We start from the raw sequence: 25,154 nt of genomic DNA, 5'->3' as shown, positions 1-25,154 counted from the left end.
TACACTATACTTGGTGACACAGTGGTCTACACTAAACCTCATGACACAGTGGTCTACACTACACCTCATGACACAGTGGTCTACACTGCACCTCATGACACAGTGGTCTACACTGTACCTCATGACACAGTGGTCTACACTACACCTCATGACACAGTGGTCTACACTGCACCTCATGACACAGTGGTCTACACTATACTTGGTGACACAGTGGTCTACACTGTACCTCATGACACAGTGGTCTACACTACACCTCATGACACAGTGGTCTACACTGCACCTCATGACACAGTGGTCTACACTATACTTGGTGACACAGTGTTCTACACTACACCTCATAACACAGTGGTCTACACTGCACCTCATGACACAGTGGTCTACACTGCACCTCATGACACAGTGGTCTACACTATACTGGTGACACAGTGGTCTACACTGCACCTCATGACACAGTGGTCTACACTGCACCTCATATGACACAGTGGTCTACACTACACCTCATGACACAGTGGTCTACACTGCACCTCATGACACAGTGGTTTACACTATACTTGGTGACACAGGGGTCTTCACACCTCATGACACAGTGGTCTACATTGCACCTCATGACACAGTGGTCTACACTACACCTCTGACACAGTGGTCTACACTGCACCTCATGACACAGTGGTCTACAGTGCACCTCATGACACAGGGGGTCTACACTACACCTCATGACACAGTGGTCTACACTGCACCTCATGACACAGTGGTCTACACTACACCTCATGACACAGTGGTCTACACTGCACCTCATGACACAGTGGTCTACACTGTACCTCATGACACAGTGGTCTACACTGCACCTCATGACACAGTGGTCTACACTGCACCTCATGACACAGTAGTCTACACTACACCTCATGACACAGTGGTCTACACTGCACCTCATGACACAGTGGTCTACACTACACCTCATGACACAGTGGTCTACACTACACCTCATGACACAGTGGTCTACACTACACCTCATGACACAGTGGTCTACACTGCACCTCATGACACAGTGGTCTACACTGCACCTCATGACACAGTGGTCTACACTATACTTGGTGACACAGTGATCTACACTGCACCTCATGACACAGTGGTCTACACTGCACCTCATGACACAGTGGTCTACACTGCACCTCATGACACAGTGGTCTACACTATACTTGGTGGCACAGTGGTCTACACTATACTTGGTGGCACAGTGGTCTACACTGCACCTCATGACACAGTGGTCTACACTACACCTCATGACACAGTGGTCTACACTGCACCTCATGACACAGTGGCCTACACTGCACCTCATGACACAGTGGTCTACACTGCATCTCATGACACAGTGGTCTACACTGCACTTCATGACACAGTGGTCTACACTACACCTCATGACACAGTGGTCTACACTGCACCTCATGACACAGTGGTCTACACTACACCTCATGACACAGTGGTCTACACTACACCTCATGACACAGTGGTCTACACTGCACCTCATGACACAGTAGTCTACACTACACCTCATAACACAGTGGTCTACACTACACCTCATGACACAGTGGTCTACACTGCACCTCATGACACAGTGGTCTACACTGCACCTCATGACACAGTGGTCTACACTACACCTCATGACACAGTGGTCTACACTTCACCTCATGACACAGTGGTCTACACTGCACCTCATGACACAGTGGTCTACACTGCACTTCATGACACAGTGGACTACACTGCACCTCATGACACAGGGGTCTACACTACACCTCATGACACAGTGGTCTACACTGCACCTCATGACACAGTGGTCTACACTATACTTGGTGACACAGTGGTCTACACTGCACCTCATGACACAGTGGTCTACACTGCACTTCACGACACAGTGGTCTACACTGCACCTCATGACACAGTGGTCTACACTGCACATCATGACACAGTGGTCTACACTGCACTTCGTGACACAGTGGTCTACACTATACTTGGTGACACAGTGGTCTACACTGCACCTCATGACACAGTTGTCTACACTACACTTGGTGACACAGTGGTCTACACTATACTTGGTGACACAGGGGTCTTCACTACACCTCATGACACAGTGGTCTACACTGACTCATGACACAAAATACCCCTTCCAACACTAGGTCTACACTACACCTCATGACACATTGTCTACACTGCACCTCATGACACAGTGCCGTCTACACTGCCACTTACGTGAACACAGTGGTCTACACTACACCTCATGACAAGTGCGTCTACACTAACCTCATCGACACAGTGGTACTACACTACAACCTTCATGATACATGTGGTCTACACTACACCTCATGAGACAGTTCGGTCTAACTGCAACTCATGACACAGTGCTCCTAACACTGCACCTCATGGACACAGTGGTCCTACACTATACTGGTGACACAGTGAGTCTACACTCTACACCTCATGACACAGTGGCTCTCTACACTGCAGGTTCATGACACAGCTGGTCTTACACTGCACCTCATAGACACAAGTGGTCTACACTGCACATACTAGTGACCCAGTGGCTCCTACACTGCACCTTCATTGACACCGGGGTTACTACACTATACCTCATGGGACACAGTGGTCCTACACTGCACCTCATAGACACAGTGGCTCTCACACTAGCACTCATGACACAGTGGTCTACACTGCACCTCATGACACAGTGGTCTACACTATACTTGGTGACACAGTGGTCTACACTAAACCTCATGACACAGTGGTCTACACTACACCTCATGACACAGTGGTCTACACTGCACCTCATGACACAGTGGTCTACACTGTACCTCATGACACAGTGGTCTACACTACACCTCATGACACAGTGGTCTACACTGCACCTCATGACACAGTGGTCTACACTGCACCTCATGACACAGTGGTCTACACTATACTTGGTGACACAGTGGTCTACACTGTACCTCATGACACAGTGGTCTACACTACACCTCATGACACAGTGGTCTACACTGCACCTCATGACACAGTGGTCTACACTAAACTTGGTGACACAGTGGTCTACACTATACTTGGTGACACAGTGGTCTACACTACACCTCATGACACAGTGGTCTACACTGCACCTCATGACACAGTGGTCTACACTGCACCTCATGACACAGTGGTCTACACTGCATCTCATGACACAGTGGTCTACACTGCACTTCATGACACAGTGGTCTACACTACACCTCATGACACAGTGGTCTACACTGCACCTCATGACACAGTGGTCTACACTGCACCTCATGACACAGTGGTCTACACTGCACTTCATGACACAGTGGACTACACTGCACCTCATGACACAGGGGTCTACACTACACCTCATGACACAGTGGTCTACACTGCACCTCATGACACAGTGGTCTACACTATACTTGGTGACACAGTGGTCTACACTACACCTCATGACACAGTGGTCTACACTGCACCTCATGACACAGTGGTCTACACTGCACCTCATGACACAGTGGTCTACACTGCACCTCATGACACAGTGGTCTACACTGCACCTCATGACACAGTGGTCTACACTGCACTTCGTGACACAGGGGTCTACACTACACCTCATGACACAGTGGTCTACACTATACTTGGTGACACAGGGGTCTTCACTACACCTCATGACACAGTGGTCTACACTGCACCTCATGACACAGTGGTCTACACTACACCTCCTGACACAGTGGTCTAGGCACTGCACCCTCATTACACAGGGGTCTACACTGCACTTCGTGACACAAGGGGTCTACACTACACCTCCTGACCCAGTGGTCTACACTACACCCTCATGACACAAGGTGGTCTACACTACACATCATGGACACAGTGGTCTACACTACACCTTCATGACACAGTGGTCTACACTGCACCTCATGACACAGTGGTCTACACTATACTTGGTGACACAGTGGTCTAGCACTGCACCTCATGGACGACAGTTGGTCCTAGCACTGCAACCTCATACACAGTGGGTCTACACTGCACCTCATGACACAGTGGTCTACACATGCATCTCATGACACATTGGTCTACACTGCACTTCATGATAACATTGGTCTACACTACACCCTCATGGACACAGTGTTCTACACTGCACCTCATGACACAGTGGTCTACACTGCACCTCATGACACAGTGGTCTACACTAGCACTTCATGACACAGTGGGACTACACTGCACCTCATGACACAGGGGTCCTACACTACACCTCATGACACAGTGGTCTACACTGCACCTCATGACACAGTGGTCTACACTATACTTGGTGACACAGTGGTCTACACTGCACTTCATGACACAGTGGTCTACACTGCACTTCACGACACAGTGGTCTACACTGCACCTCATGACACAGTGGTCTACACTGCACATCATGACACAGTGGTCTACACTGCACTTCGTGACACAGTGGTCTACACTATACTTGGTGACACAGTGGTCTACACTGCACCTCATGACACAGTTGTCTACACTACACTTGGTGACACAGTGGTCTACACTATACTTGGTGACACAGGGGTCTTCACTACACCTCATGACACAGTGGTCTACACTGCACCTCATGACACAGTGGTCTACACTACACCTCATGACACAGTGGTCTACACTGCACCTCATGACACAGTGGTCTACACTGCACTTCGTGACACAGGGGGGGGGTCCGACCAAGGGGTCTACACTACACCTCATGACACAGTGGTCTACACTACACCTCATGACACAGTGGTCTACACTACACCTCATGACACAGTGGTCTACACTACACCTCATGACACAGTGGTCTACACTGCACCTCATGACACAGTGGTCTACACTATTCTTGGTGACACAGTGGTCTACACTACACCTCATGACACAGTGGTCTACACTGCACCTCATGACACAGTGGTCTACACTGCACCTCATGACACAGTGGTCTACACTATACTTGGTGACACAGTGGTCTACACTGCACCTCATGACACAGTGGTCTACACTACACCTCATGACACAGTGGTCTACACTGCACCTCATGACACAGTGGTCTACACTGCACCTCATGACACAGTGGTCTACACTGCACCTCATAACACAGTGGTCTACACTATACTTGGTGACACAGTGGTCTACACTAAACCTCATGACACAGTGGTCTACACTACACCTCATGACACAGTGGTCTACACTGCACCTCATGACACAGTGGTCTACACTGTACCTCATGACACAGTGGTCTACACTACACCTCATGACACAGTGGTCTACACTGCACCTCATGACACAGTGGTCTACACTATACTTGGTGACACAGTGGTCTACACTGTACCTCATGACACAGTGGTCTACACTACACCTCATGACACAGTGGTCTACACTGCACCTCATGACACAGTGGTCTACACTATACTTGGTGACACAGTGGTCTACACTACACCTCATAACACAGTGGTCTACACTGCACCTCATGACACAGTGGTCTACACTGCACCTCATGACACAGTGGTCTACACTATACCTGGTGACACAGTGGTCTACACCACCTCATGACACAGTGGTCTACACTGCACCTCATATGACACAGTGGTCTACACTACACCTCATGACACAGTGGTCTACACTGCACCTCATGACACAGTGGTCTACACTGCACCTCATGACACAGTGGTCTACACTGTACCTCATGACACAGTGGTCTACACTACACCTCATGACACAGTGGTCTACACTGCACCTCATGACACAGTGGTCTACACTATACTTGGTGACACAGTGGTCTACACTGTACCTCATGACACAGTGGTCTACACTACACCTCATGACACAGTGGTCTACACTGCACCTCATGACACAGTGGTCTACACTAAACTTGGTGACACAGTGGTCTACACTACACCTCATGACACAGTGGTCTACACTGCACCTCATGACAAAGTGGTCTACACTGCACCTCATGACACAGTGGTCTACACTATACTTGGTGACACAGGGGTCTTCACTACACCTCATGACACAGTGGTCTACACTGCACCTCATGACACAGTGGTCTACACTACACCTCATGACACAGTGGTCTACACTGCACCTCATGACACAGTGGTCTACAGTGCACCTCATGACACAGGGGTCTACACTACACCTCATGACACAGTGGTCTACACTGCACCTCATGACACAGTGGTCTACACTACACCTCATGACACTGTGGTCTACACTGCACCTCATGACACAGTGGTCTACACTGCACCTCATGACACAGTGATCTACACTGCACCTCATGACACAGTGGTCTACACTGCACCTCATGACACAGTAGTCTACACTGCACCTCATGACACAGTGGTCTACACTGCACCTCATGACACAGTGGTCTACACTGCACCTCATGACACAGTGGTCTACACTGCACCTCATGACACAGTGGTCTACACTATACTTGGTGACACAGTGATCTACACTGCACCTCATGACACAGTGGTCTACACTGCACCTCATGACACAGTGGTCTACACTGCACCTCATGACACAGTGGTCTACACTATACTTGGTGGCACAGTGGTCTACACTGCACCTCATGACACAGTGGTCTACACTGCACCTCATGACACAGTGGTCTACACTACACCTCATGACACAGTGGTCTACACTGTACCTCATGACACAGTGGTCTACACTGCACCTCATGACACAGTGGTCTACACTGCACCTCATGACACAGTGGTCTACACTGCACCTCATGACACAGTGGTCTACACTGCACCTCATGACACAGTGGTCTACACTATACTTGGTGACACAGTGGTCTACACTAAACCTCATGACACAGTGGTCTACACTACACCTCATGACACAGTGGTCTACACTGCACCTCATGACACAGTGGTCTACACTGTACCTCATGACACAGTGGTCTACACTACACCTCATGACACAGTGGTCTACACTGCACCTCATGACACAGTGGTCTACACTATACTTGGTGACACAGTGGTCTACACTGTACCTCATGACACAGTGGTCTACACTACACCTCATGACACAGTGGTCTACACTGCACCTCATGACACAGTGGTCTACACTATACTTGGTGACACAGTGTTCTACACTACACCTCATAACACAGTGGTCTACACTGCACCTCATGACACAGTGGTCTACACTGCACCTCATGACACAGTGGTCTACACTATACCTGGTGACACAGTGGTCTACACTGCACCTCATGACACAGTGGTCTACACTGCACCTCATATGACACAGTGGTCTACACTACACCTCATGACACAGTGGTCTACACTGCACCTCATGACACAGTGGTTTACACTATACTTGGTGACACAGGGGTCTTCACTACACCTCATGACACAGTGGTCTACATTGCACCTCATGACACAGTGGTCTACACTACACCTCATGACACAGTGGTCTACACTGCACCTCATGACACAGTGGTCTACAGTGCACCTCATGACACAGGGGTCTACACTACACCTCATGACACAGTGGTCTACACTGCACCTCATGACACAGTGGTCTACACTACACCTCATGACACAGTGGTCTACACTGCACCTCATGACACAGTGGTCTACACTGTACCTCATGACACAGTGGTCTACACTGCACCTCATGACACAGTGGTCTACACTGCACCTCATGACACAGTAGTCTACACTACACCTCATGACACAGTGGTCTACACTGCACCTCATGACACAGTGGTCTACACTACACCTCATGACACAGTGGTCTACACTACACCTCATGACACAGTGGTCTACACTACACCTCATGACACAGTGGTCTACACTAGCACCTCATGACACAGTGGTCTACACTGCACCTCATGACACAGTGGTCTACACTATACTTGGTGACACAGTGATCTACACTGCACCTCATGACACAGTGGTCTACACTGCACCTCATGACACAGTGGTCTACACTGCACCTCATGACACAGTGGTCTACACTATACTTGGTGGCACAGTGGTCTACACTATACTTGGTGGCACAGTGGTCTACACTGCACCTCATGACACAGTGGTCTACACTACACCTCATGACACAGTGGTCTACACTGCACCTCATGACACAGTGGCCTACACTGCACCTCATGACACAGTGGTCTACACTGCATCTCATGACACAGTGGTCTACACTGCACTTCATGACACAGTGGTCTACACTACACCTCATGACACAGTGGTCTACACTGCACCTCATGACACAGTGGTCTACACTACACCTCATGACACAGTGGTCTACACTACACCTCATGACACAGTGGTCTACACTGCACCTCATGACACAGTAGTCTACACTACACCTCATAACACAGTGGTCTACACTACACCTCATGACACAGTGGTCTACACTGCACCTCATGACACAGTGGTCTACACTGCACCTCATGACACAGTGGTCTACACTACACCTCATGACACAGTGGTCTACACTTCACCTCATGACACAGTGGTCTACACTGCACCTCATGACACAGTGGTCTACACTGCACTTCATGACACAGTGGACTACACTGCACCTCATGACACAGGGGTCTACACTACACCTCATGACACAGTGGTCTACACTGCACCTCATGACACAGTGGTCTACACTATACTTGGTGACACAGTGGTCTACACTGCACCTCATGACACAGTGGTCTACACTGCACTTCACGACACAGTGGTCTACACTGCACCTCATGACACAGTGGTCTACACTGCACATCATGACACAGTGGTCTACACTGCACTTCGTGACACAGTGGTCTACACTATACTTGGTGACACAGTGGTCTACACTGCACCTCATGACACAGTTGTCTACACTACACTTGGTGACACAGTGGTCTACACTATACTTGGTGACACAGGGGTCTTCACTACACCTCATGACACAGTGGTCTACACTGCACCTCATGACACAGTGGTCTACACTACACCTCATGACACAGTGGTCTACACTGCACCTCATGACACAGTGGTCTACACTGCACTTCGTGACACAGGGGTCTACACTACACCTCATGACACAGTGGTCTACACTACACCTCATGACACAGTGGTCTACACTACACCTCATGATACAGTGGTCTACACTACACCTCATGACACAGTGGTCTACACTGCACCTCATGACACAGTGGTCTACACTGCACCTCATGACACAGTGGTCTACACTATACTTGGTGACACAGTGGTCTACACTACACCTCATGACACAGTGGTCTACACTGCACCTCATGACACAGTGGTCTACACTGCACCTCATGACACAGTGGTCTACACTATACTTGGTGACACAGTGGTCTACACTGCACCTCATGACACAGTGGTCTACACTACACCTCATGACACAGTGGTCTACACTGCACCTCATGACACAGTGGTCTACACTGCACCTCATGACACAGTGGTCTACACTGCACCTCATGACACAGTGGTCTACACTATACTTGGTGACACAGTGGTCTACACTAAACCTCATGACACAGTGGTCTACACTACACCTCATGACACAGTGGTCTACACTGCACCTCATGACACAGTGGTCTACACTGTACCTCATGACACAGTGGTCTACACTACACCTCATGACACAGTGGTCTACACTGCACCTCATGACACAGTGGTCTACACTGCACCTCATGACACAGTGGTCTACACTATACTTGGTGACACAGTGGTCTACACTGTACCTCATGACACAGTGGTCTACACTACACCTCATGACACAGTGGTCTACACTGCACCTCATGACACAGTGGTCTATACTATACTTGGTGACACAGTGGTCTACACTATACTTGGTGACACAGTGGTCTACACTACACCTCATGACACAGTGGTCTACACTGCACCTCATGACACAGTGGTCTACACTGCACCTCATGACACAGTGGTCTACACTATACCTGGTGACACAGTGGTCTACACTGCACCTCATGACACAGTGGTCTACACTGCACCTCATATGACACAGTGGTCTACACTACACCTCATGACACAGTGGTCTACACTGCACCTCATGACACAGTGGTCTACACTGCACCTCATGACACAGTGGTCTACACTGTACCTCATGACACAGTGGTCTACACTACACCTCATGACACAGTGGTCTACACTGCACCTCATGACACAGTGGTCTACACTATACTTGGTGACACAGTGGTCTTCACTGTACCTCATGACACAGTGGTCTACACTACACCTCATGACACAGTGGTCTACACTGCACCTCATGACACAGTGGTCTACACTAAACTTGGTGACACAGTGGTCTACACTGCACCTCATGACACAGTGGTCTACACTGCACCTCATGACACAGTGGTCTACACTATACTTGGTGACACAGGGGTCTTCACTACACCTCATGACACAGTGGTCTACACTGCACCTCATGACACAGTGGTCTACACTACACCTCATGACACAGTGGTCTACACTGCACCTCATGACACAGTGGTCTACAGTGCACCTCATGACACAGGGGTCTACACTACACCTCATGACACAGTGTTCTACACTGCACCTCATGACACAGTGGTCTACACTACACCTCATGACACAGTGGTCTACACTGCACCTCATGACACAGTGGTCTACACTGCACCTCATGACACAGTGGTCTACACTGCACCTCATGACACAGTGGTCTACACTGCACCTCATGACACAGTAGTCTACACTGCACCTCATGACACAGTGGTCTACACTGCACCTCATGACACAGTGGTCTACACTACACCTCATGACACAGTGGTCTACACTACACCTCATGACATAGTGGTCTACACTACACCTCATAACACAGTGGTCTACACTGCACCTCATGACACAGTGGTCTACACTGCACCTCATGACACAGTGGTCTACACTATACTTGGTGACACAGTGATCTACACTGCACCTCATGACACAGTGGTCTACACTGCACCTCATGACACAGTGGTCTACACTGCACCTCATGACACAGTGGTCTACACTATACTTGGTGGCACAGTGGTCTACACTGCACCTCATGACACAGTGGTCTACACTACACCTCATGACACAGTGGTCTACACTGTACCTCATGACACAGTGGTCTACACTGCACCTCATGACACAGTGGTCTACACTACACCTCATGACGCAGTGGTCTACACTGCACCTCATGACACAGTTGTCTACACTACACCTCATGACACAGTAGTCTACACTGCACCTCATGACACAGTGGTCTACACTGCACCTCATGACACAGTGGTCTTCACTACACCTCATGACACAGTGGTCTACACTATACTTGGTGACACAGTGGTCTACACTGCACCTCATGACACAGTTGTCTACACTGCACCTGATGACACAGTGGTCTACACTATACTTGGTGACACAGTGGTCTACACTGCACCTCATGACACAGTGGTCTACACTACACTTGGTGACACAGTGGTCTACACCGCACCTCATGACACAGTGGTCAACACTGCACCTCATGACACAGTGGTCTACACTGCACCTCATGACACAGTGGTCTACACTGCACCTCATGACACAGTGGTCTACACTGCACCTCATGACACAGTGGTCTACACTGCACTTCATGACACAGTGGTCTACACTACACCTCATGACACAGTGGTCTACACTGCACCTCATGACACAGTGGTCTACACTACACCTCATGACACAGTGGTCTACACTACACCTCATGACACAGTGGTCTACACTGCACCTCATGACACAGTAGTCTACACTACACCTCATGACACAGTGGTCTACACTACACCTCATGACACAGTGGTCTACACTGCACCTCATGACACAGTGGTCTACACTGCACCTCATGACACAGTGGTCTACACTACACCTCATGACACAGTGGTCTACACTACACCTCATGACACAGTGGTCTACACTGCACCTCATGACACAGTGGTCTACACTACACCTCATGACACAGTGGTCTACACTACACCTCATGACACAGTGGTCTACACTACACCTCATGACACAGTGCTCTACACTGCACCTCATGACACAGTGGTCTACACTGCACCTCATGACACAGTGGTCTACACTACACTTGGTGACACAGTGGTCTACACTACACCTCATGACACAGTGGTCTACACTACACCTCATGACACAGTGGTCTACACTGCACCTCATGACACAGTGGTCTACACTGCACCTCAGGACACAGTGGTCTACACTATACTTGGTGACACAGTGGTCTACACTGCACCTCATGACACAGTGGTCTACACTGCACCTCATGACACAGTGGTCTACACTGCACCTCATGACACAGTGGTCTACACTGCACCTCATGACACAGTGGTCTACACTGCACCTCATGACACATTGTTCTACACTGCACTTGGTGACAGATTAACCTGTATAACTTCGTGAAGGTCCGCTAGGTGTCTGATACCTAGCGAACTTTTTTTCCCTAATTTTCTATCAAAGGTTCATGACCTTTGACCACGTGTTTGGGGCAACATTTATGCAAAATTATGTTTAAATATATTTTGAACATTTTCAAAACATTTCCGATCATAATGTGATCTTTATCTGCTGTGAATCAAAAGGGTAATTGCATTTTAATATTAAGAATCACTGTATGAGTGAAGTATTGTTGTGGCAGAGAGAGGAGAGTGACGGCGGTTACCCCCGCAGGAGGTCTGTGGTGCGCGGGGAGGTGACCGCAGCACTGCGCAGGACCAATAACTACGCCGCCACTCACACTCTGTACCAGGTGAGTCACCTCTCACTCACATCTTACTCATCCCCACGGTAAGTTTGGTCTAAGATGAGTCACATTTAAGACGAGTTAAATGCCGAGTCACATTCGTAACTTTCTACTAACAAAAAGTATACAGTAGTGTGTGGTTGTTGTGGTCACTAGTGTACAGTAGAGTGTGTGTGGGTGTTGTGGTCACTAGTGTACAGTAGAGTGTGTGTGGGTGTTGTGGTCACTAGTGTACAGTAGAGTGTGTGTGGGTGTTGTGGTCACTAGTGTACAGTAGAGTGTGTGTGGGTGTTGTGGTCACTAGTGTACAGTAGTGTGTGTGGGTGTTGTGGTCACTAGTGTACAGTAGAGTGTGTGTGGGTGTTGTGGTCACTAGTGTACAGTAGAGTGTGTGTGGGTGTTGTGGTCACTAGTGTACAGTAGAGTGTGTGTGGGTGTTGTGGTCACTAGTGTAGAGGGTATATGAATGTGTGTATTATAGGGCTCTTCGAACTACTCCTCGGACATTCTAAAACTACAGGTGGAGGACGTTGCTCTCCAGTGTCAGGTTAAGTTAGCTTGGTTGCATCTATACCTCCACTTATTTTCAGGTTCACCTTGGCTAGGCCAACGAGCGGTGGCCCGCCCTCACTAGATGGTCTCTCAAGGATTTACCTCTTTTCCTTGCGATCCTGGGTGGATCCTTAGGAAATTCTGGCCACGAGGGTGTTCCTCGTAGGGCTCTCTTAACCAAAGCCAGACTACCGACATCTTCTCCTTGAATTGTTTCACTTGGCCTGGAAAAAAACAGGGTGGGAAGAATCTACCTCTTGTCCTCAGTCCTCGGCCTTGGTGGTTCCAGGAGTTGGATTCTTGTCTTCCCTGGCAGTTTCACTTGGGCTGTGAGCAAAATTTCTTTTGGGTGTCACCTGTCACTGAACATGTCCCACAGGTTTTTTAACTGGGGGATCAAGTGTTTCTTCTGTGCTATTTATCTTCTTTAAGCGTAGGGCAAGCGAGTATGGAAGATTTCTTGAGTGCTCGAGGGTGACTCGAGTCAAACCTTAGGTAGGTATGTAGATTTGTTGGTATGTAGTATGCCTTCGTCTGAAGGCACCTACTAGTCCGATCTGTGTAGACCTTAGTATCCAGAAAATTAATTGTCCTGTCGTTTTGCTCCAGCATAAAGTTCAGAGCGGTGTGAACTGTATTCACCCATGTGAAGAAAGCCTGCAGGGTCTGGTCTCCCGCCGTCATTATCCCAAAGATATCATAAATAAATATGTAGTTGATTAATGGATCATCTTGTCTACGGGTTTTCAGTTTCTGGAAGGTAACATGCATGAAGATTTCGGCAATGGCTACGCTACTGGATGCGCCAATCGTCGTACCATTAATCTGCCTATATGCCCAGCCTTCAAATTGGAGGAGCGTGTCCCTCACGACATGAATGATCGCTTCCTCTACCAAGTCCCTTCAGGGTGATCTCCATATTCCTGCTTCCTTCAGTTCTGTTGTTATCTTGTGTTTGTTCACGTTGAAGAACGCTGCTACTATCCTTACTGCTTCCCTCTGTGGTATGCTTGGCTAGAGCGATACCACAACCATCGAGAACAGCTGAGTGCCTCCTGGCATCGGGGCTCTAATTTCCTGTAACTTATTTAAGAAGTCAGTTGTGTCTTTCAGTGTTTCCGGGAGGAAGCGTAACAGGGGGTTCAGGAGTGCTGTGCTAATCCATCTACTGGTCTCGTAGGTGCCTGGCAGCCACTCAGAACCGGTCAGTCGTGACATGTCTCGGTGTTGGCGTTTAGGGGGTTTATGTATCTTCAGTAGGAGATACAAATGGGGGATCACTGATTTAAAGGCTATGTAAAAGCCTCTTGACCTGGCTTGTATGACGCCTCCTCTCTTACGCTCGTAAAAATTCTCAAACAGTTTGAGCATTATCTGCCGACTCCGAGTTTGAGCATTCCTCTGTGCAACTCCCTGGTTTTCAATGTTGTGGCACGAGATTACATCTGCTAGGTGACGTTCCATTTCACAGATGTACTTTTGTTTATTCCTCACACTACTGCTCCTCCCTTGTCCGCTGGTTTGATGACGATATCCGTCCGCAGCTTGAGTCCGGGTAAGGCTTCTCTCTCCTTTTTCGGAAGGTTTCAGAAACTCCTAGTGTCCGTCCCCCTTTCGAGGTCTGTTTTCGTCTGCTGTATGACTTCTCTTAACCCCACCAGGTTGCTGATTGTTGTTCTAGTCTCCCTGGGTGCAGGTATCTGTAAGAGATATATCTCTTAGTTTTTGGTGCCTGTTGTCACTTACCTTCGTTTGCTGGAGTTTGCTCTAAACCTGGTTGATACGATTCTCCAGGTTTATGCAGAGGTCCTCTATTGTCTCCTGTCGTATCTTCCTGTCGGCGGGCCTACTGAAAATGTAAGTCCCTTCTCTAGTAGGGTCCGTTCGTTTTCTGTGACAGATACCTCGGAGACGAACGTCTGTCTTAGTCGTCCCTCCATCTGTCTGGTCTCCCGTTGCATCCGATCCTTCTCTGCCACACTCTCTGTCTTTGTCGGGGTTGTCTTGCTGCTGCTGTTCCTCAGCTCCCGGGGTCCCGTCTTCTTGGTGTCTTCTGGATCCACCCCGTTCCTGTTGTTTTGAAAAAATTGTCATTGTTCCCTCCCTTATTATCATTACCCATAAAGGTGTTATTATAATACCCCAATAGGTGTTATTATTATTACCCTCTGTTGTTGTAGTTGTTATTCTTACCCCTATAGTTGTTGTTGTTAGTGCCTCTATTATTGTTACCCCTATAGTTGGTATTTTATTGTTGTTGTTACCTCAATAATACCCATGGTAGTCGTTGTTCCTCGAGGGGGGGGGGCGGTGGTAGTTGCTGTTACCGCCCTGTTCTGCTACAGTCTGTTACCTCCATTTCTCCAGTCTCCAGTCTGGAGGAGGATCTCCAGTCGTTTCTGGACCCGTCCCTATTGTTAAAACCCTGTCTATCTCTACCTTGTTTCGAGGTCTCGTGCTCGAAGAAAACTTGCATCTGGAAGGGTTGGATCCAAAATCTTGTGGTCCCTGGTGAAGGATCGACAGGGATAATGGTGTCAATTGCAGGCTAGAAAAATATTGCAAATCAAATGCAATATCTTTCATAGACAACTGGGAACACTTCTATGGAAGAAATGAAATGTATGCTCGTGATGGGGTGCATCTATCGAGAGCTGGAGTTGTTGCTGTTGCGAACTCGTTGGAAGAAGTGGTTAGAGGTGTTTGTTTGGGTTTAAACTGTTAGTAGATAGAGGTATGGGAATTGATTTGGAGGAAGGCGGTAATAAAAGTATGTGTTTGTGGGAGAAAGGAATTGGCAAAATGATCAGGGAAAGAGAAGGGCCTCAAAATAACAATTCACTTAGGGTATATTACACTAACAGTAGAAGTCTAAGAAATAAAATTAACGAATTAAATGCTCTTGTCTGCACAGAAAAAATAAATATTATTGCACTTACCGAAACGTGGATGAATGTAGAAAATAGAGAACTATTAGCTGAATATCAAATAAATGGATTTAAACTATTTCACACAGATAGATATATTAGACGAGGAGGGGGAGTAGCCATATACGTTAGGGACAATTTGAAATGTAGTCTCAAAGAGGGAATCAAAACTGAGCCACACACAGAAACTATTTGGATAGAATTAAACGAAAAAGCAAATAATATTATAATAGGAGTTATATATAGGCCACCAAATTTAGACAGAATGGAAGCAAAGCACCTATGGGATGAAATATCTAGAGCATCTAGATCTAACAGTATTTATGTAATGGGTGACTTTAATTTTAGTGGAATAAACTGGGTGAACAAAACAGGGAATAGTGAAGCAGAAGATTTTCTAGAATTAATTGATGATTGCTTTCTTACGCAACACATTAAGGAACCAACGCGGGAAAATAATATTTTAGATTTAGTGTTAACTAACAGGGAAACACAAATTAATGACATCGAAATAGGGAGTGAGCTAGGGAACAGTGATCACAAAGAAATCAGATTTAGCATAGAATGGAATAGACCTGTAGGAGAAAATTCTGTTAAAATGCCAGATTTTCGAAAAGCTGATTTTAATAGCCTAAGAAATTTTTTGAGTTAAATTGATTGGAAAGTCTTGGGTATGGGGTGTGGGCCGGTCTTGGAGCAAGACATGAACCCAGCGATAGGTGACTTAAATGGGGATTTCGATGTGGATTCAATATATAACTTATTTAAGAATATTCTAAACAATGCACAGGAACGTAGTATACCATACAAATTGAATAGATCGAATACTAATGACCCAAAGTGGATAACAAAGAATTTGAAGAACCTTATAGGTAAAAAGAGAGCTTGGTACAAAAGGATTAAAAATGGGGAGGTCACTTTAGAACAGGAATTCGTACAACTGGTTAGAAATGTTAAAAAAGAGATAAGGAAAGCAAAAAGAAACTATGAAGTTCGCATAGCTGGGCAAGCAAAGACAAATCCTAAAGGGTTTTTTCAGTTATATCGTACTAAGACTAGGGAAAGGATAGGTCCATTAAAAACTGAGACAGGTCAAATAACAGATAGTGATGAAAAGATGAGTAGTATTTTTAATAAATATTTTGTATCTGTATTTACTAAAGAGGAACTTAACAATATGCCTTCAGCCGAACAAGTCTATGTGGGTGGGGACGAGGACAGGTTGACGAGTTTAGCAGTTACCAGGGAGGATGTTCTTAAACAAATAGTAAAACTCAAACCAAACAAATCCACAGGGCCGGATGAAGTGTTTGCCAGGGTGCTTAAAGAATGCAAAGAGGAGCTTTGTGACCCACTGTCAACCATATTTAATAAATCAATAGAGTCAGGCAGAGTGCCAGAGTTTTGGAAAGTTGCTAATGTGATACCAGTTTTTAAGAAAGGAGATAGATCACTTGCATCTAACTATCGACCAATTAGCCTAACGTCTATTGTGGGAAAGTTACTCGAATCTATAATAGCAAATAAAATTCGTCTTCATCTTGAAAAACATAAATTAATAATTGAGTCGGAACATGGTTTTATAAATGGCCGTTCATGTTTAACAAATTTGTTATCTTTTTATTCTAGCATTGTTGAGGCAGTTGATAGTGGTAAGGATTGTGATGTTGTGTACCTTGACTTTAGCAAAGCTTTTGATACAGTGCCACATGAAAGACTGATTAAAAAGATAGAGTCTCATGGTATTGGGGGTGCTATATTAAGCTGGATTAGGGCATGGCTATACCAAAGGAAACAGAGTTAGTTTAAATGGGGTTAAGTCAGAGTGGGATAATGTTGTTAGTGGAGTACCTCAGGGCTCTGTCCTGGGACCTCTGTTGTTTATAATATATATAAATGATTTAGATTCAGGTTTGAGTAGCAACATTTGCAAATTTGCCGATGATACGAAAATCGGTAGGGAAATTAATTCGGAGGAGAACTCACTATCACTTCAAGTTGATCTAGATAGGGTTTTGAAATGGTCAAAGGATTGGCAAATGCAGTTTAATGCTTATAAATGTAAAGTTCTGAGGCTAGGTAATGATGATAGAGTTACAAGATACGAGCTAGATGGTGTTGAGATTGCGAAGTCGGATTGCGAAAGGGATCTGGGAGTTATGATTAGTAAGAATTTAAAACAAAAGGATCAATGCATAAATGTTCGTAATAAGGCAAATCGGACACTTGGATTTATTAATCGCAGCATTAGTAACAAGACACCTGGTGTGGTTCTCAAGCTATATCTTGCTCTAGTTAGGCCCCATTTAGATTATGCAGTTCAGTTTTGGTCGCCATATTATAGAATGGATATAAATTCACTTGAACGTGTCCAGCGTAGGATGACTAAGTTAATTCCCCAAATTAGAAATCTTTCATATGAAGAAAGATTAACAAAGCTTAAGTTGCATTCACTGGAAAGGCGAAGAGTTAGGGGTGACATGATAGAGGTTTACAAGTGGGTGAATGGACATAACAAAGGGGATATTAATAGGGTATTAAAAGTATCAACACAAGACAGAACACGAAACAATGGGTATAAATTGGATAAGTTTAGATTTAGGAAAGACTTGGGTAAATACTGGTTCAGTAACAGGGTTGTTGATTTGTGGAACCAATTGCTGCGTAACATTGTGGAGGTGGGGTCCCTCGATTGTTTCAAGCATGGGTTGGACAAGTATATGAGTGGGATTGGGTGGTTATAAATAGGAGCTGCCTCGTATTGGCCAATAGGCCTTCTGCAGTTGCCTTTGTTCTTATGTTCTTATGTTCTTATGATACTCATCTGAGGACACAATCCCACCTCTGAAGAGAGAAGATGGTACTGTGGCAACCAGTAATCAAGAGAAGGCTGATCTACTGGCAAACCACTTTGCTGCCAAGATGCAGGTCCCTGATCCTGAACGCCAGCCTCCACATCTTCCTCCATGCATTGTGTCTAGGATCTTGAGGTTATCTTGAGATGATTTCGGGGCTTAGCGTCCCCGCGGCCCGTTCCTCGACCAGGCCTTGTTTTTGTTACACATCTCCAAGAAGCAGCCCATAGCAGCTATCTAACTCCCAGGTTCCTATTTACTGCTAGGTGAACAAGAAAAACAAGGTGTAAGAAACTCTGCCTATTTATTTCCGCCTCCGCCGGGGATCAAACCTAGAACCTTAGGACTATGAATACCGAGCGCTGTCGACTCAACCGTCAGGCCTCCGATGATGACTGAAGTGGTTAAACAGCAGGCTGAAGTTCTCCATCTCCTTAACACGCTAGACACAAGCAAAGCTGTGGGGCCAGATAAGGTCAGTCCAAGACTACTACGCTGCTGCGCTGACCTGTTGGCTCCACCTCTCACGCGCCTCTTCCAACTGTGCCTAGTTCAAGGAATTTGGCCCTCCTTATGGAAGAAGGCAGACGTTGTTCCAGTGCACAAAAAGAAGAGCCGCTCAGTAGTTGGTAACTACAGACCTGTGTCACTGCTTTCCATTACTGGCAAGATCCTAGAATCATTAATTGCTCAGCAAATGATATAAATTTGTTATCATCGTCGGTTAATATATGATGTACAGAATGGTTTTAGAAAAGGCCGAGCTGGTGCTGATCTCTTGCTAAATGTCTTCACTAAATGGCATCAGTCACTGGATGAGTCCAAGATCAGCTGTGTTGTTGCTCTAGATAGAGCAGGAGCCTTTGATCGGGTCTGGCACTCTGGATTAGCAGTGAAGTTTCAAACACTAGGCATCTCAGGCTACATCTTAGTGTTATTAAAAGACTACTTTCAAGAACGGACTCTATGGATTGTCCTCAATGGAGCAGAATCCGATAGCCACTCAATTGGTGCCAGCGTTCCACAGGGTAGTGTGCTTGGCCCTCTGATATGGAATGTTTATTTCAACGATCTATTTCATCTTGTTCCTGAAGCTCAACCATATGCTGATGACTGTACTCTAACCTTCACATACAGAAAGAAAGAAATGCCAACCTCTGCAAGAATCACCAGTCATCAATTTTTCAGCGATTTCTACCTGGGGTAGGAGATGGCAGGTCACATTTGTGGCTGAGAAGACACAAGCGATGATGATGACTAAATTGCACATGGCGAATCGTACAGGATTGCAAATGGGTGGCAAAACCCTAGAGTTCACGAGTTCTCATATAATATTAACATCAATGGGAGTGAAGTTCGACTCTTCAATGATAATGAAGAGCCACGTGCATAACCTAGCTCAAAAGGCAGCCAGGAACCTTACAGCACTACGGCGCATCTCACACCTTGACAGCAAGAGCTGCAAAACCTTATATGAAGCACAAGTTCGGTCTCATCTAGAGTATGTACCCCTTTCCTGGATCGCCTCCCCCCCCCCCCCCATCATTCATCAGACTGTTGGACAAAGTGGAGAGACGGGCAAAAAGGCTCATCTCCAGTCTTGACCAAGTCTGGTGGGAACGGTCTGAACATCAGAGCCTGCAACACCGAGGTGACGTTGTTAGTCTTATTGTTATATACAAGGCCAACATCCTCAAATTTCCGCACTTGGCCCAACTTTGTGGACTACCAGTAGTTTCCACTCGTAACACTAGCCTCTCAACCTTCAACAGTCTCATGCTGGAGGTGCCATTCTCAAGAACATCACTCCATCAGCGACCATTCACTCCTAGACTGACTCGCATCTGAAACTTGTTCGCTCAACAGGAGATGAGGTCAACTGATCACATGAAGGCTCTGGCACACAGCTGGATACAGGCTCATCTTGTACTGTATGATTGTTACCTAATGTTGTTAATGAATAAAGGCTATTCCTACTGATGCATATAACAGGCTCTTGAAATAAATGGGCCTCTAGGAGTCGGTTCCAACTGAGCTGGGGGTAGGATTACAGCTCTTGCCAGCAGTTTCACCAGACTCCTTATATGATAGTTCCTTATGTGCATTTTCTTGAATTAAATGAGTTTTAAGAGCAGGCTTCAGATGAGCTGAGGTAGGATAACAGCTCTTGCTTGCAGTTTCACCAAGTACGTCATTTGATAGTCCTTATGAACTCTAACTCTCTAGGCGCCTGACAGCTGGGTGGGCGGCGCTTCGGATTCGTAGTCCTGAGGTTTCGGATTCGATCCCCAGTGGAGGCAGAGACAAATGGGCAAAATGTCTTTTTCACTCTGATACCCCTGTTACCTAGCAGTAAGTACCTGGGAGTTAGACAGCTGCTATGGGCTGCTTCCTGAAGGGTGTGTAACAAAAAGGAGGCCTGGTCGAGGACCGGGCCGCGGGGACGCTAAATCCCAAAATCATCCCAAGATAACTTCAAGAAGATAGCCATATTTAAAAACAAAAGACGGAGACAGAGAGAGACTGAGATAGACAGAGACAGACAGACTTGATACCTGACAGATACAGACAGACAGACTTGATACCTGACAGATACAGACAGACAGACAGAGAGATATAACCAGAAAAATATGAAAACAGGGAGAAACAGAGACAGACAGAAAGAGACAGAGATAAATGGATAGATGGAGTGATTGTTGGATACATGGAAGCATGAACAGATTGGTGGATATATGGAAGGAAAGAAGGATAGATGGATATTTGGTTGATAGATGGATATTTGGGTTAACAGATGGATGGATAAGTGAGTAAATGGTGGGAGAGATTGACAGATGGATAGATATATGGATTGATAGATTGCTGTATGGAACGTTAGATGCAGGGGAAAAACAGATAGATAACAAGATGTACGTACAGACAGATGGATGGATAGAAAGATAGCTGGATGGGTGGATTGATAGGTAGAGGTATGGATGAAGAGGAGACAGAGAGACCCGGAGATCACCGGGTAACCCGCTAGTGTCATAGCTGGCCCAGTCTTAGGCGCGACACATTTCAACAACATTTATATACAGTAAGATCACAAGGTCACAGTGAGGATGTTGAGGAGGTGCTGTGCCCGCAGCGCTGCCAGTCGTCAGGGTCCTCTCTGGCCTCCCAGTCGTCGGGCCCAGCGGGCGGCGCAGACAGCTTCATGCAGCGGCTCCAGCGGTCCTACGCCCACGCCGCCCACGGCCCTCCTCTGCCACCAACGTCCAACGGTACCTCACGCTCACATTCAGTTTGCTCGTCTGCTAAATAATTCCTCCATAGTCAACTCAAAGCATCAACATCTCATTTACATTTGCCAACTGTTTATCTCATGTTCTCAGCCCCCCTCCACTCTCTATAGTGTTCTCAGCCCCCCTCCACTCTCTATAATGTTCTCAGCCCCCCTCCACTCTCTATAGTGTTCTCAGCCCCCCTCCACTCTCTATAGTGTTCTCAGCCCCCCTCCACTCTCTATAGTGTTCTCAGCCCCCCTCCACTCTCTATAGTGTTCTCTGCCCCCCTCCACTCTCTATAGTGTTCTCTGCCCTCCACTCTCTATAGTGTTCTCAGCCCCCCTCCACTCTCTATAGTGTTCTCTGCCCTCTATGCTCTCTATAGTGTTCTCTGCCCTCTATAGTGTTCTCTGCCCTCTATAGTGTTCTCTGCCCTCCATGCTCTCTATAGTGTTCTCTGCCCTCCATGCTCTCTATAGTGTTCTCTGCCCTCTATGCTCTCTTTAGTGTTCTCTGCCCTCCATGCTCTCTATAGTGTTCTCTGCCCTCCATGCTCTCTATAGTGTTCTCTGCCCTCCATGCTCTCTATAGTGTTCTCTGCCCTCTATAGTGTTCTCTGCCCTCTATGCTCTCTATAGTGTTCTCTGCCCTCTATAGTGTTCTCTGCCCTCTATAGTGTTCTCTGCCCTCTATAGTGTTCTCTGCCCTCCACTCTCTATAGTGTTCTCAGCCCCCCTCCACTCTCTATAGTGTTCTCAGCCCCCCTCCACTCTCTATAGTGTTCTCAGCCCCCCTCCACTCTCTATAGTGTTCTCTGCTCTCTATAGTGTTCTCTGCCCTCTATGCTCTCTATAGTGTTCTCTGCCCTCTATAGTGTTCTCTGCCTTCCATGCTCTCTATAGTGTTCTCTGCCCTCCATGCTCTCTATAGTGTTCTCTGCCCTCTATAGTGTTCTCTGCCCTCCATGCTCTCTATAGTGTTCTCTGCCCTCTATAGTGTTCTCTGCCCTCCATGCTCTCTATAGTGTCTATCTCTTTTGGTATTGGCTGTCCATGTTCGTGTCCCTTAGTGCCCAACCGTCTTAACACACTGACCGTCACATCTGCCGGGTGAGAGGGAACACTGATACACCCTCTCCCTATCTCTCACCCAATTAACTGCTCACCTCTCCCCATACCACTGACTTTACACCTCTCTCCAGCTAACACACTCAGCCAACCGCCATCCAGCACCCACTACACACCCCAAGACATCGCCCACTAATACCCACACCTACTGTGACTCTTATCCACTCACACTATTCAGCTCTCTCCTCCCTCAGCACGGCTCACGTCATAACCTTCAAAATTGACCTTATTCTTTGGGGGGGGGACCCCTTACATAGCACCATATCTTTAATAGAGAGATTCCAGTAGACAACAATTACTATTATAACAAAAACCTCTTTCACTGAAAGCAAATAGCTATAAAATGAGCATATTTATGAAACTGTCGTGTGTGTGAGACCACAGCACTTCTGGACAACTTGTGTACTACTTTGTACACCGGCTGTCCAGATGGCGTGCACGGTCTGTGTCATACAACCCCCTACTGCCATGGACACACTTGAGAGCTAGGGACACACTTGAGAGTTAGGGACACACTTGAGAGCCAGGAACATATTTGAGAGCCAGGGATCATAGTTAAAAAGTAACTTATATGTTCTTGTTACTGAGTAAATGTTGACTAATTGGAGATATGTTTGGTGGCGGCGGCGGCGGCGCAGGTCGCATCGGGTGGCGCTCCTCCCTGCCCGACCTCCGCCTGGAGCGGTACGGCGCCTGCACCTCGGTGAAGCCCATGTCTCCAGGCCACGACCAACGCCACGCCCTAAGTCCTCGTCCATCCTCAGCCGCACGTCCAAGCCTGCAGTGACGCCCAAGACCAGGCCATGTTCACCTTCACGTCCAAGCCTGCAGTGACGCCCATTGTCACCACCAGTCACTGACCTTCCACCATGTTAAGCCTCCCACAGTCACTCTCCTAGTCTTAGAGCACCGCCACGTTAGGCCTCTCACGGCCACATACGAGGTCTTGTAGGAATAATTAAAGCATATTCATAAAGGTACCCACTTGGCAGGAATAATTAAAGCATACTCATAAAGGTACCCACTTGGCAGGAATAATTAAAGCATATTCATAAAGGTACCCACTTGGCAGGAATAATTAAAGCATATTCATAAAGGTACCCACTTGGCAGGAATAATTAAAGCATATTCATAAAGGTACCCACTTGGCAGGAATAATTAAAGCATATTCATAAAGGTACCCACTTGGCAGGAATAATTAAAGCATATTCATAAAGGCAAACGCCTACAACATTATTCAAAGTTCTACAAAACTTCGTATGTTGCCTCATGTGAGGCCTAACAAGGAGTTCGGACACTGTAATACTCGGATACTCCTCTTAGCGCATCTAAGAAGATTTCCCCAAACCCGTTATTGACAGTTTTAATTATTTGACTGTAAATGCCTTTTCGCTCAAGCGTTAGCTTAGGAATATTTGATTGCACACACGACAACAGATCACCCGAGTTGTAATTTTGTTCACGACGCAATTCTACATCGAACAAAGCAGCAGAAGATCGATTCGGTGATGGCATTTCCAATTGATTGAGAACTTTGTCGCGATTTCTAAGCAAAAATCTTCAATCATTATCAACACTTCGTTGTAGATTTCTGCTGTGAAATCCATGTTCATATTTGAATTTTCCTTGCGTATTCGA

The 25,154-nt window shown here is 46.8% G+C and overlaps 1 protein-coding gene across 1 annotated transcript in view; it reads left to right on the top strand.

Annotated features, from left to right (window-relative positions):
* The window catches only part of LOC123751672 (uncharacterized), a 37,198-nt gene extending 12,384 nt beyond the window's left edge, over positions 1 to 24,814 (top strand). The window contains exons 2-5 of the mRNA XM_069326294.1: positions 12,688 to 12,798; positions 19,869 to 20,037; positions 22,201 to 22,386; positions 24,155 to 24,814. Coding sequence (XP_069182395.1) covers positions 12,688 to 12,798; positions 19,869 to 20,037; positions 22,201 to 22,386; positions 24,155 to 24,303 — 615 coding nt within the window. The 3' untranslated portion in view covers positions 24,304 to 24,814. The remainder of the gene's footprint in view (positions 1 to 12,687; positions 12,799 to 19,868; positions 20,038 to 22,200; positions 22,387 to 24,154) is intronic.
* Positions 24,815 to 25,154: the final 340 nt, after the last annotated feature.

The sequence above is a fragment of the Procambarus clarkii genome, chromosome 2 (genome assembly GCF_040958095.1).
Source record: "Procambarus clarkii isolate CNS0578487 chromosome 2, FALCON_Pclarkii_2.0, whole genome shotgun sequence".
NCBI classification, from domain to species: domain Eukaryota; kingdom Metazoa; phylum Arthropoda; class Malacostraca; order Decapoda; family Cambaridae; genus Procambarus; species Procambarus clarkii.
This window is presented reverse-complemented; position numbering and strand designations above follow the sequence as displayed.